This window comes from Bufo bufo, chromosome 1, assembly GCF_905171765.1.
Source record: "Bufo bufo chromosome 1, aBufBuf1.1, whole genome shotgun sequence".
NCBI classification, from domain to species: Eukaryota; Metazoa; Chordata; class Amphibia; order Anura; family Bufonidae; genus Bufo; species Bufo bufo.
In genome coordinates, this window is record NC_053389.1 from 592,298,338 (window position 1) to 592,312,955 (window position 14,618).

Consider the following 14,618-nt stretch of genomic DNA (forward strand, 5'->3'; position numbering starts at 1 on the left):
TCGAAATCTCGCGATGCGCAAGCTAGCGCATGCGTAGTTCGTTCCCTGTGCTGATGCCAGCACAGGTAATGAACATGATGCCGACACTGCGCATGCGCTAGCTCGCACATCGCAAGATTTCGGCGCTCCAGCTCTGTGACGTCAGCCAGCAAGGAGGAGATTTGGAGGACGCGGGGCGGTGCTGGGCTCCTTTCCGCTGGACTCATCTCCGGACACAGGACACATATCAGGTTCATTTGCATATTGATCAAAACTGTTTTTTAACACAATAAAAGCACACAGAGCTATGGGGACTGGGTATTGCAGATGTGCTAGCGGCCATCTAGCAGCCCATGTCCCCAGCTCTATGCACAAAATCCTGGTGACAGGTTCCCTTTAAAGGGGTTCTGCAGTTCTTTTAAACTGTGGATAGATCATCAGGAGTCCAACACCCGGGACCCCCTCCAATCAGCTGTTTGAGAAGGCAGCGGCGCTGGTAGTAGCGCCGCTGGCCTTCTCACCGTTTACCACAGGCCCAGCGACGTCATGATTAGTATCACTGGCCTTGGCACGGCTAAGCTACATTAAAGTTAACAGAGCTTAGCCCCGCCCAGGCCAGTGATACTAGTTGTGATGTCACTGGGCCTGAGGGAAACCAAGAGAAGGCTGCGCCGCTGCTTTCTCAAACAGCTGATCAGCGGGGGTCCTGGGTGTTGGACCCCCGCAGATCAGATGCTGATGATCTATCCAGAGCATAGATCAGTTTAAAAAGAACTGCAGAACCCCTTTAAGTTTATTTTTTGTTACATTATCGGTGCATGCAGCAAATAACAGATTTCTGATGGAAAAGATATGAATGTCATGTCATTATGCCACATTGAATGTTTTCAAAGACTGAAAACTGCTGAAATTGGAACAGATTGTGTGCTTTTCACAATATACTGTAAATGAAGCCATCATCAGCACTTCCACTTGTATTAACATCCACAATGTAATAGAACTGGTAAGGATAAAAAAGATCCTTGCACATACTGCTGTTTAGGAAAAACAACCCAAAATAGCACGTGCAGAATAATTTGGAACATGGTGTTATTTCAAGTCTTGTCTCCTTGGTCAGCAGTCAACCTATGCATTAGAAAAACACCGCCAAGCAACAGAAGAAACCTGCAAACCGCATCAGACAGTATACCTTTCATTCTTCCATTGTTAAAGGGATTGTCCAAGAACACAATATTGTCACCTTTCATTAGGATAGGTTGTCAGTATCAGATCGATAGGGGTCCAACTCTCAGCACCCGGAATAAACACTGAAGAGGCTGCAGCGATTGCTCAAACACCGTGGCCCCTTCAAACAGCTAACTAGCAGGAGTGCCCAGAGGAGGACCCACACCAATCTACTGTTTATCGCCTATATGGTCTCAATATTGTGATGTCGGAAAAACCTTTTAAAAGGTAGCACATAAAGATTCTGTTAAAGGCCAGCACTCCATACAGGGCTCATGAAATAATGAAACATGGATGAGCATGGACCATTCAGAAGCCTTGCATTCATTTCATGATGGCTAGTAAAGCGCATCACAGTTTAGTGAAGGACTATGTAGTGTTGTCACTTTTGTGGAGCCATTACAGTAGCTTAAAGGGTTATACCCATCTCATACATTGGAGGCATACTGCTAGGATATTCCACCAATGTCAGATAGGAGCGGACCCCGAGAACGAACCCCCCAAAGTGAAGGAGAGCATACCATGCCAGAGCTCTCTACTCACTTTCTTAAAATAGCCAAGCGAACATGCTTGGCTTTTTGAGGAGCCCCATAGCAGTGAATGGACAGAGCGCCACCTCTTCATTTTGCTGGAAATAGCAGAGCCAGCGCTCTAAGGGGTCTCCGAGGTGGCATCTGCAACTATCTGACATTGGTGTCATATCTTAGTGATATGCCACCAATGTCTGACATGGGAATACATCCTTAAGAGGTGAAGGCCAAAAATAATTATACCATCTCCACTACCTGACAAGGGGAAATTAAAACACAAACTATCACTGTTAAAAACCACATTAAAATAGGATTTAAGTCACTTTACAGTTTTCATTAAGACATCCGCTCTTCACATCCTTCAGAATCATCAATATTAAAAGAGAAAATAAAAATGCAAGTTAATGCAAAATAATTTGCAGGATTCACGCTTGTTAACTTGTTCCCCTTCCCATGTGCTGCTGGGATGAGCAGTGTTAACGGATAAGTACAGCATAAATCTGGAGGGACTTGTCAGAGACCTAAGAACAAGCCCCCCCCAAAAAACAATCTGTGGATTCGCACAGACCGTATATTCTAGGCATCTTCACTTTAATAAATACCCTAGTAGAATGTTTGCTAATATGGCAGAAAGTCCAAGTCTTGTAGTAAGAGCTGGCTGTACAGTGGCTGCAAAAGGCTTCATATTTCATTTGATTTAATCCAGAATCTTCTCATCTTCCAACAGCTTCTGGTGTGCAGTCTTCATATGCACTCAATACCTAAAAGAGAGAAGAAGGCATTGATGGAGATTCTTGCTGCGGACGGCTCGATTTTCAGGTGGTTACCAGTAACCTGCTGATAGAGGTATACCAGGAAAACACGATTCGGAACTGATCCTAAAGCAAATGCGTATAAAAGCAAGTTGTTAAAAGGCTAGATAGAAAGTCATGAGGGACTTCTCAAGACGAGCACTAAGGAGAAGTGGAGCCCTTAGGAACCAAACTCATTTTCTGAGGGCCCTTTGGGAAATTAAATGCCCTACAGTTTAAAGTGACACTATCATCATAAAGGGGATTTTTTTTTTTCCATTTCGTCAGTACTGCGACATTGAAAATGACATACATATTGTTCTTCTGTAGCAATCAGTACAGATAAGTTCTCCTATATAACTAGGTAACACATTATCAGTTTACTGCTGCTGTGAGGAGAAATGTTATCAGCAAGGTGATCATTATAAGTGTACTCTTTTTATGACAGCTATTTTTTTCTCTTGAAAGGCCTAGGTAAAGATGTCCACAGAAGAGCATTGCACTTACAGTAAAGCTCTAATTGAACCACTAAAGGTAGGCCTTTCCCTGGCCGCAGTGATGGCCTGACTGAGAAAGTTAAAAGGAGTATTCAACTTATGTGAAGTTATCCCCCATCCACAAGACAGGGGATAACTGGTGGATTGGTGGGGGTTCTACCACTTTCAGCTATCGCAAAGACCGTAAACCCTGTACCCCATGGAGCCCCCCAAAATGAACGGAGCTGCGGTTGAGCATGCTATGGGAGTTCCGGAGACAGCTGATAACTGTACTTAAGCGGCTGCTCTATTCATTTTGACAGCAACTAGATGTTAGCAGAAAGTCAAGTGTTAAAAATAAAACTAACTACAAACAATGCTTTGTTTGTAGAAGTTTTCTGGCTTTTTTTTTTTTTCTTTCTTGGGTCCTTCTTAAAAAGCAGTTTACTGTAGGCAAAGCATTTTGTATGCAATTTTTCCCATAGGCTTCCCTAGAACACTTGAAAAAGTGAGTTTAAAAAAATAAAAATAAAATTACAACAAAAGGAATAAAATAAAATGCAAAACGTAAAAAAACTATGTAAAAAGCTTACAATTATACATGAATTTATTGCAATCTGCTCTCTGAAATTTAGATTTAGGTCAGCTAAACATTAAGACATGTTGGCGAAGAGCCGCTAATTAGCTTGCGTTAGCCAAACCAGAAGCACCTCCAAAAGAAAAATCTGATCAAGTGAAGATCATGTCTCCCTGGATTATTTACTTTATTTCATTACATTTCTTAATGAACATTAAAACAAGCAATAAACCATGTACATTAATCATAGATGGTCACTAAAAATATGGTACGTTTTAAGAAATGTAGTGAAGTTAAAATAATCCAGAGGGACAAGCTTCACTTGATCCGATAAAATCAAACCATCCTCCTTTTGAGGAGTCTGCTTTGACTGACAAGTGCTACTTGCCCCCACCCCACATTTTCAGTACTGTTCTAGGAAGTACAGATGAGCCATGGCCCTGGGGACATCCATTTCTATACAAATGTATCCTACGTGTGACACCAGTTATAACTAAAGGACTTTGGTTTGTGGGAAACCTGCACATACCTGTAGTAGTTTGGTTTAAAAGGACCATTCTTGTTGAGACCCAGATATTTGGCCTGCTCATCAGAAAGTTCAGTCAGGTGGGCATCAAATGTGGGCAGATGGAGGCTTGCCACATATTCATCTAAAACAGCAAAACATCCAGTAAATGAATGCAAAGACTGAAATGGCTTTTGCCAAGTTATGAAGTTATCCCATATCCACACGATAAGGTATAACTAACTGATTGGGGGGGGTTCGACCAATGGGACCCACACAGATCCTGAGAATGTTGTCCTGTTTCCGCTTCCTGATGGAGCGGCAGACAGAGCATGTGCCCTGCCACTCCATTCATTCTCTATGGAACCACCAGAAAGAGAGCACTGTACTCTGCTATCTCTGGCAGTTCAGTAGAGGATGAATGTGCGACCTGCTGCTCCATTGAAAATGGGGGTCCCATTCCCATGTCCTTGGATTAGTAGGGGTCCCATCTATCCGCAAGTTATCCCCTATCCTGTGGATAGGGATGACTTCAAAACTTGGCACAACACTTTGAATTTCCAAATGATCTTTTACTATATTTAAAGCCAATGGTTTTATTAAATGCAGCTGCATCAACCCAAAAAGTAGCTTTTGTTGTGGAACACTCACCCATTTTCTTAGGCAAAAGGTAGACATCCTGCTTGTATCGCCCCTCAGGAGCATTGTAGAGTTCTATGAGTGCGAGTGCCTATTATGGGGCAGATACGTTGGTCAATGCTCAGATCCGTAGTACAGTGTTGTAAGAATGCCATTTTAAAGGGATTCTGTCATGACATTTTAGGCCTGTAACCTAAACATATGGGCCAGGTCCGTCCAAATAGCATGAATCCGAAACTGTACTTATTAAATGTGAACCTGTCATTCACCTACCTAAGGTGCCCAAGGGGACGTCGCTTCATACAGGGTGCCCGGCTGCAGCCATCTCTGTCTGGTGCCCAGCGCCGCCTTCCCAGTTGAAATTTCCGCCTTCCTCACCTCAGTCCCGCCTCCGTCCGCTCCCTCAGGTTATGCCTAGTGCGCACGATCTGGCAGAGGGACCAGACGATTGCGGAGGCGGGGCTGAGGTGAGGAAGGCGGCGATTTCAACTGGGAAGGCGGCGCTGGGCACCAGACAGAGATGGCTGCAGCCGGGCACCCTGTATGAAGAGACGTCCCTTTGGGCACCTTAGGTAGGTGAATGACAGGTTATAAAAACCTGTTTTATGTGCTAATAGAGCCACAGGCACATTTAATAAGTACAGTTTCGGATTCATGCTATTTGGACGGACCTGGCCCATATGTTTAGGTTATAGGCCTAAAATGTCAAGACAGAATCCCTTTAAGTATGCCAATTTGAAATAACTTGAAGCTAGACGTTATTGTGAGAAGTAGAGGCCTGGGGACCATTTATGCTGTGACAATTGCATTCATCCATTTAGGTTTTGTAGTGGAGCGATCCGTAAGAGGGTATGGTATTTTTAGGGCTGTGAAGCGGGTATCTTAGTTCAGTCCTCTACTGCTGCCTGACCAAATGACTCTTGAAAATAAAGACAGAAGCTAACTAAATAACATATGCTTGTCACGTGACTCAAGAGCTTCATAATAAACATCTTAGGCCTGTTTCACACTTGTGAGGTTGTTTTCCGGTATTGAGATCCGGCAGAGGATCTCAATACGGGGAAAACAACGTTCCGTTTAGTCCTCATGCATTCTGAACAGAAAGAGATCTGTTCAGGAGGAATCAGGATGTCTTCTGTTCTGTCAGCATTCCGTTTTCTGACCAGACACAAAACCGCTGCAAGCTGGTTTTGTCTCCGGTCATAAAAACAGGGGAAAAAACTGATCCGTCACTAAACACAATGTAAGTCAATTTGATTTCGTACAACCGCATTCTAACGGAACAGATACATCCTGGTGTGCAAAATTAAAACAGATTCTTTTAATTCTGGTATTGAGATCCCTTGCTGATCTCCATACCGGAATTAACACCACAAGTGTGAAACAGGCCTTAATACCTGACAGACAGCAGGAGATATAATTCTGTAAGTGTGAAATACTGACCTGAGTTGTGGCAGTAATGGATAGCACAAAAGTGGGAACAGTAGAACAGCTCAGGTTAAGCAGTCGTCCCTATGAGAAAAATGACAGAAAAATTCATTAACATCTAGTTTACATGTCTAACCTGTTCAGTGATCAGTCACATAAAAAAAAAACATTTAATTTTTAATTTATTTTTTAAGAGAAGTCACAGGAATGGGAGACAGATCACAGTTGCAGTCATTAAAAGGGGTTTTCTGGTCTAAAGCATTCCTATATACAAGATCGGTCATAATGCTAGACAGTTGGTCCGATCACTGGTGCCCTCTACTGATCACCAGTATTCGAATGGAGCAGCAGTCAAGTATTCACCCTGCAGCTCCATTTACAGTCTATGGCACTGACGGAAACAACCAAGTGCTGTGCTCAGCTGTTTCGGTCAGGGCTATAGACTTTGAATGGAGTGGCAGAGTGCATGTGTCACTGGTCTAGTGTTTCTCACCAATCCAGTGGATAGGGGATAAATGCTTCAGGCTGGAATACAAGGTAACCAACACCTAAAGCCGTGTTCACATCTCCATCAAGATGTTCCGGTTGCCTGATCTGTAACAAATGCCAGCTGTCGGCCAGATCAAAAACTACTGCATTCAGCGTTTTCGGTCTGGCCGAAAGCTGGTATTTATGCTGGAAAGCAGACGAATCCCATTATAGTCAATAGGGATTCGGCGGTGATCTGTTGAATCTAGTGAACTCTAGCAAGCGGTTCTCTACCAGATACAGTTCACCGATGATGTGAACATAACCTTAGAAATAAGCTTTCCCGTGCAGGCAAGAAGTGTCCCTTTATATTTGACACTGTAGTCCAGGTCCCTTGTAGGTTACGGACACTGCATTTTTATACAGTCAGTGTGTGCGTTGTGTGTGATGAAATAACTACAGTTTCTAATACCTCAGCCAGAAGAACAATCCTCTTGCCATCAGGCCAGATGACATGGTCAACTTGAGAGCGCACTCGTTCCCATGTCAGTTCAGGAGTGCGCAGGCTCGCCTGCGAAGACCAAAGAGAAGCATACACAATAAGATTCTTTAAAATAATTCCTAATTTCTTGTGAAAGTAAATATAAGACATAGGAGTCATCACACAACTGATCCTACACCATCACCCTTTTGGCACATGAGCGCCTTTGTTTGGTTATTCAATAGGTCAGCCCCAGAGTACTGATGGCTACTTACCACATCTATCTCAGTATTGGAGTGCCCCATGTTGCAGACAATGCAGCCGTTCTTCATACGATCCAGGTGTTCTCTAGTCACCACATTCTTGTTCCCTAATGGATGCACATTACAGGTTACGCTTAGTTACACTTGTAAATTTAAGCCTCACACAGTGTAGATAATCCATTTTATGGGGAATTATTGTTGTAGCCAGTGCAAGTAGATCTACATTCAAAAAGAGGTTACCCATCATTTCCTGAGCTGCATACAACTCTGCCCAAGAAGCTCTAGTCTTTTTTATGGTTTTAGATTCTGTAGCTTGGCTGTGAATATATTTTTTTAAACATATTTCTGCATTGTATTTCAGAGGTCGCAGTGCTTGATCACCATCAGGGCCCTTTACACACTATGGGGGGTGCCAGAGAAAATGTCACCATGAACATGCACTGCAATGTGCAGGAGCAGGAGGGGCTGAGCAGACTGATCTAGCTTTGGGGGAAACTATTTTGTAAAACTTGTAGTTTATTTATTTAAACCTTAGCTCTATCTATGCTTAGGAGTCATGTGGGCGGTCCTATTAGTGATTGACAGCCTTCCCTGTATGAGTTATATGTCAATCACTGATAGGAGTCATGTGGGAGGTCCCATCAGTGATTGACAGCCTCCCTTTATGAGTTAAATGTCAATCACTGATGGGACCGCCCACATGACTCCTATCAGTGATTGACAGCCTTCCCTGTATGAGTTATATGTCAATCACTGATAAGACCTCCCACATGACTCCTAAGTATAGAAAGAGAAGAGGTTTAAATGAATAAATTACAACTTTTACAAAATCTTTTCCCATCAAACTATACATCAGTCTGCTCCGCTTCTCCTGCTCTAACATGCTGCCTGCAGATTACACTGTATTTTCATAGTGACAGGTTCCCTTTAATAAGAATTTGCTGCATCTCACTCCAGCGCACTTGGACTTAACCCCAATCTTCACCCCTCCAGCTCCCCTGATATGAGCACTGGAGGACTGTTAGCATCCCAAGGTAAATACCGGGTAAACATGCAATCATTGACAAGGACCATAATGAATGGGCATGTTCGCTCCAGAGAATCTGGTGGAAGGAAAGCATGGATAATACGCCAGCTCCTACATATCCTACCTGTGCACGTGATGACAATATCCACTTGTCTGATCACCTCATTGAGCTTGACAAGCCTGAAGCCATCCATGCTGAGGATGAAGCATATTACCTTACAAACATGCAATCACTCAAAAATGCAGATTTTTTAAATTTCTGGACATTTTTATCTTGTACATACCAAGCCTGCAGGGCACAGATTGGATCAATTTCTGTCACATACACAATGGATCCCATGGCCTTAAGAGCAGCACAACATCCCTTACCAACCTAAAGAAAAGAGCTGCGTCAGTTTCCAGCAGAACACGAAACATGGCTACTGTGTACGGAGCAATGGGACGTTATTCTGATACTAAACAGATCTGACGCTATGGAGAATTCTTGGCACACATATTGAGCATGTCTGACTGCTGCACTCCTCAGCACCTCTATACTGTTAACTTAGGCAGAGCGAATATCGTACAGATTCTCGTGCATCTGAGCAACAATTAACGAGAATCATGTGATGTAATAACTATGAACGATTCAAACACTAGCGACAAATTGCTCATTTCCTGTCCATCGTGATCTTTCAGCTGCTAAAAAAAACTATTATTCCTTGTTAATAGATCTGTTCATATAACATGGAGTCGTCTACTCGCTAACGATCTCCTACCTTTTGACAAAGCATCTGTCCCCCATCTTTACATGTAATAACAAGGAATGATTTAAAAGCGGACAAGTAACAGCCGCAAGTATGAACAATTATCTATGTCAGGGATCCGCAACCTTTGGCACACCAGCTGCTGTCAAACTGCTGCAAACATGAAGCACTCTGGGAGTTGTAGTTTCTGAACAGCTGGAGTGTCGGAGGTTGCTGATCCCTGTGTATAATAAGCAAAATGTCCGTTGTTAATGAGTCACTACATCTTCGATAGTTTATCCTGATTTGTATTACATCTGCTGGTGTAATAGTACCTTTAGTTTGGGTAGATCTAAAGCTATGATTAAAAACAAATGACTAATTGTACCTAAATACTAGGTTCAGTGATGAGAGCGTAATATGTAAACCCTCCCCGCTTACAATAGAAGAGACCCGGCTAAGGTACTTACCTCACCATAGCCACACACCACTACCTGCTTGCCCCCAAACATCATGTCTGTTGTTCGTTTCAGACTGGAAAATAAATGTAATTTTCTTTTAGTCTTTCAAGAACTGTGCCACAACCTCACAATGCACATAGAGTCTCATTACGTCACCTGAGATTAGCCTTACACCAAATTATTAACTAAATATTAATACCCCTTCCCATGGGCCAATGATCGGACAGAAGGCTTTCATAAGAATGTTGGGCAATGATTGGGAACGAGCAATGTGCCACCTCTCCATTCATTCTGCACATGGGTGTGTATCCCAAATATGTGGCTAGCTCAAATATTCATGGTGGGAATACTCATTTATAGAGGTATTCCCATCTTAGCCTTTCATGGTTGAGATGGGAATAATCACAGTAAGGGTCAGCTGGGAGCAACCAGTTATGGAATCATCTGTGCTGGTTGCGCTACTCTGTTTCCTTAGCTTCCATAGGAGTGAATGGGAGCACAGCGATTCAGGAGTTACGGAAGCAGCGTAGTTTGCATTGCTCTGCCGCCTGCGCAGATCCCAACCACAGTAACAGAAACAGGACAGGCAACTCTGTGGGCAGGGAGGGGGGGATTTATCAAGCCCTGCACTCCAGAATACAGCCTTCAAAAAGGGCTTTGTGAACTTTTGGGCTTATTTGCTGAAAAGGTTTGAGACATTTAGCATTAGCAATTTTTCTCCACTTCAGTCTTGAAAGTTAATTTCACATCTACGTTTTTCCTTTCAGGTATTGAGATCCTCTGCTGAAGGAAAACGCTTCCGTTTTGTCCCCATTCATTGTCAATGGGGACAAAACTGAACAGAACGGAATGCTCCAAAATGCAATGCGTTCCGTTTGGTTGCGTTCCCGTACCGGAGAGCAAGCCGCAGCATGCAGTGTTTTTCTGTTCAGCGTGGGATGCAGAGCAAGATGGATCCAGCATGACATACAACGTAAGTCAATGGGGACGGATCTGTTTTCTTTGACCCAAAATAAAACAGATACGGCGGTTTTAGTGCCTGATCAGTCATAGCCATTTTAGAGATAATACAACCAGATCCATTCATAATGGATGAAGACGGTTGTATTGTCCTAACAGAAGCATTTTTTTGCTAAATCCTGCCAGATCAGGCAAAAACGCAGATGTGAAAGTAGCCTAAGGGTCCATTCACACGTCCGTAATTTGGGTCCGCATTCGTTCCGCAATTTGCGGACCCATTCACTTTCAATGGGGCTGGAACGGATGCAAATCCAAATTTCCTGGATCCGCATCCGTTTTTTCGGATCGCACATTGCAGGTGTCCGTGTTTTGCGGATCCGCAATTTGCAGATCCGCAAAACACTTACGAACGTGTGAATGGACCCTTAGTCCTTCTTTTAAAGTGGTGACATAGAAAGTGGAGTAACAACAACATAGAAGTGTAAAGGGCCTGGCTCATTTAGGACACTGATAACATATTGCTAGGATATGCCAGGATACATAAAGGGAATCAACAAGGTAAAAGAGGAGAGAATATTTAAAAGAAAAACTGCCACAAGAGGACATCATTTTAAATTAGAGGGGCAAAGGTTTAAAAGTAATATCAGGAAGTATTACTTTACTGAGAGAGTAGTGGATGCATGGAATAGCCTTCCTGCAGAAGTGGTAGCTGCAAATACAGTGAAGGAGTTTAAGCATGCATGGGATAGGCATAAGGCCATCCTTCATATAAGATAGGGCCAAGGGCTAGTCATAGTATTCAGTATATTGGGCAGACTAGATGGTTCTTATCTGCCGACACATTCTATGTTTCTACGTCAGATACATAAATGCAGGTCCCACCTCTGGACCTGCACCTATCCCCAGAACAAGCTCTCCAGAGTGAAGTACAGCACACTGCGCAAGCACAGCCACTCTGTTCACCACTATGGGAGTTCTAAAAATAACCATTTCCCTTGCCAAAGGGTGCAAACTTAGTCTAACATTGACAGTGCTGACTGTAAATATTATCAGTGAGTGTAGACATGGTTAAATCTGTAGTGGGGAACAGAAGAACAGGACAGAGTTCTTAGAAAGATTGCTGCAGAATTGTGATATTATGGGGAAAACACTTAATAACACGGACCTGTCAGGGTATCATGATGGGTAATTAGCAGGAACATTAGATACACATTAATGCAAAATCACATTCATTTTTAGAATTTTGGATGGTCTAACCAACATGTTACATCTGTCCTCCAATCTAGACTATGAATAAGCTTTCACAAATACCATCTTTATGCAGAGTAATATAGTGATGGCAATCTCTAAGCAAGGGCAAGCCACTAAAGTTTTGGCTTGTAAAATACTTTGCCTTTATGTTATTTAGAGCAGCCATATTTAGTTCAATTCTGTAAATAGTATTGATCATTACAATGAAAGAACTTCTCTAGCATGTGATGTCACGTGACAGCTCTTGCATGGTAATGGTACTGTGTAGGTGAAAATGTCCTCGGCTTTCCCCACAACCACCATTGGCTGTGGTGCTGTATAGGTGGAAACGTCCTTGGCTTTGCCCACAACCACCATTGGCTGTGGTGCTGTGTAGGTGGAAACGTCCTTGGCTTTGCCCACAACCACCATTGGCTGTGGTGCTGTGTAGGTGGAAACGTCCTTGGCTTTGCCCACAACCACCATTGGCTGTGGTGCTGTGTAGGTGGAAACGACCTTGGCTTTCCCCACAACCACCATTGGCTGTGGTGCTGTGTAGGTGGAAACGGCCTTGGCTTTCCCCACAACCACCATTGGCTGTGGTGCTGTGTAGGTGGAAATGTCCTTGGCTTTCCCCACAACCACCATTGGCTGTGGTGCTGTGTAGGTGGAAATGTCCTTGGCTTTCCCCACAACCACCATTGGCTGTGGTGCTGTAAAGGTGGAAATGTCCTTGGCTTTCCCCATAACTACCATTATCAGGCAAAGTCACTGATTTGTGTATCTACATGAAGCAAACATTTACAGAAGAACAATGGACCCGTAAAATAGGAGGACAGCCAACCCCCAGGTTTACAAGATGCCTTTTTCAAGTTACTTATTAATCAAGACTGCTTTACACAAGGATACAGATCAAACAAACTGCAAGTAAATCTACTTGCTCTATTTTCCATTTCCTAACTGTGCAAATGAAGTGCAATTACAGAGAGGAAATCGTATACCACTCCCTGATCAGGCACAATGTCTTCACCACAACCACAAATGTATACAATTAGGTGATTTATCTATAGGAACATGCGGTATGTGACACATTCTTCTGTTACTATCTGTAGACAGACTACATGAACATGGACCGTTTGTGTGATTTCACAATTTTAAAGGGAGTCTGTCACCCACTCTTCACAATTTATACTACCAGCGATGCCCAACAGGACACGTAACTACCATTGCCAACTTACTTGTATAACACCAGGGTGTGAAGTCATTGTCCAAAAAAATAACTAACAGATTTCTGCAGGTAAAAACCCACTTTCATTAAAATAACAGCATGGTGACATGATTTGGGCCAACTTGTGCGACAGGGTGAGAGCGAAGGGGAGAGGTCTGTGCTGTCTTGTCTATGGAGAGCCAGAGAGTAGTAGACGGGGTAGAATGACACTGCTGTGTGTCCAGGGTCATATGTAGTGGCCCATGACCATTGTTTGTGTTGGTAGTGTTCTGACAAACAGGATTTATTTTCTGCTTTTATCTACTCTGTAAAAGTTGGCTTCCATTTCTGGATGGAAAATGAAACACAGGTAAGCCCCGTTTTTGGATCGTGTCACTGCCTCTACCAAACCCAATGCAATAACACTCGGCAAACACTGAATATATGAAATAATGCTATACTCAGTATGTAAATGAATTACCGTAGGTACTTATGAAATCTATTTAGATCAAAATCATTTGTGCCCACGGCAAGGCAACCTCTTTTAGATGGGACCCTACTCTATAATGACTCCTCTCCTTGTGTCAACAGGCCTCCAATGAATTCAAGGAAAGCAGGCCCATCTTTCTCATAGGCTGTTCTTAATCAGTGGAGCCGACTTTCCCTGTATTCATTGGAGGCTTGTTGGCACGAGGCGAGGTGGCCTAGGCGCACCTCAGTTGCGATCAAGTGAATGGGGCTGAGCTGCAATACCAAACACAGCCGCTAGCCAGTGGATGGGGCGGTGCTTGCTAGGCTGCTGGAGCACCGGAGCATCTTCAAACAGCTGACTGGTGGGGGTAAAGGGTGTCGGACCCCCACTGATCAGATACGGATGACCTATCCTAAGAATAGCAATCAAATACAGATGACGGTAGTATCTCCAGATGAATATTTATTCAGCGTACTTACATGAATATGTACAAAAAAAAAAAAGAGCAAGAAAATGCAACGTTTCGGCTGCATAGGAGCCTTTTTCAAGCATTGTACTTAAGGGAAAATCATATTATATAGTGCATATCCCTCCTCCCCAAGTCTAGGGGACCAATAGAGAAATTTCATAACACCCACTAATTAAAAACCATCCAATAAAAACATTCTCCTGTGATCACCAATAATCATCGCCTCCTCCTTTATATTAATTAGTGAAAACCCATGTTACCTCATGGTCAATGGCGACCGCTGTAGCTTCAAACACATGGATTCCCTGTATATCATGTTCGCGTCTCTCAGTTCGCACTGCGCATGTCTGAGGGACGTCATCTGTAGCTGCCTCGGCCTAGACTATCTCCATCACATGATCGTGCAGCTCACCTCTCTGAGATCATTACAACCTCATGGACTGTACATTGAATTCAATGTGCTTGGTATTGATTAGCTCTGAGATCTATGTCCCATCACTGTTGAGCTAGGGTTGTTTTTATGATACTGTATATAATTGCATAATGTTATGTTTTCACAGATGGTGGAAATGGATGACGTTGGAGCTACATCAAACACGGAGATCTTAGTGTTAACTATAGAGGGAGATTTAATGACCTATTGATTGCTGTTATCTTTAGATATATATCCCTTGAGTGACTGAGGGTGATCACTATGAGCTGCATA

At 43.2% G+C, this 14,618-nt stretch overlaps 1 protein-coding gene across 10 annotated transcripts in view; it reads right to left on the reverse strand.

The window, feature by feature from the left end:
- Positions 1-1,926: 1,926 nt before the first annotated feature.
- The window catches only part of AHCYL2 (adenosylhomocysteinase like 2), a 115,473-nt gene continuing 102,781 nt past the window's right edge, over positions 1,927-14,618 (reverse strand). For all 10 annotated transcript variants that reach the window (XM_040413455.1, XM_040413460.1, XM_040413452.1 and 7 more), the window contains exons 9-17: positions 9,584-9,647; positions 8,673-8,761; positions 8,513-8,583; positions 7,374-7,468; positions 7,090-7,188; positions 6,165-6,233; positions 4,734-4,812; positions 4,107-4,227; positions 1,927-2,494 (exon numbers count right to left, since the gene is read on the reverse strand). In XM_040413455.1, coding sequence (XP_040269389.1) covers positions 2,488-2,494; positions 4,107-4,227; positions 4,734-4,812; positions 6,165-6,233; positions 7,090-7,188; positions 7,374-7,468; positions 8,513-8,583; positions 8,673-8,761; positions 9,584-9,647 — 694 coding nt within the window. In that variant the 3' untranslated portion in view covers positions 1,927-2,487. The remainder of the gene's footprint in view (positions 2,495-4,106; positions 4,228-4,733; positions 4,813-6,164; positions 6,234-7,089; positions 7,189-7,373; positions 7,469-8,512; positions 8,584-8,672; positions 8,762-9,583; positions 9,648-14,618) is intronic.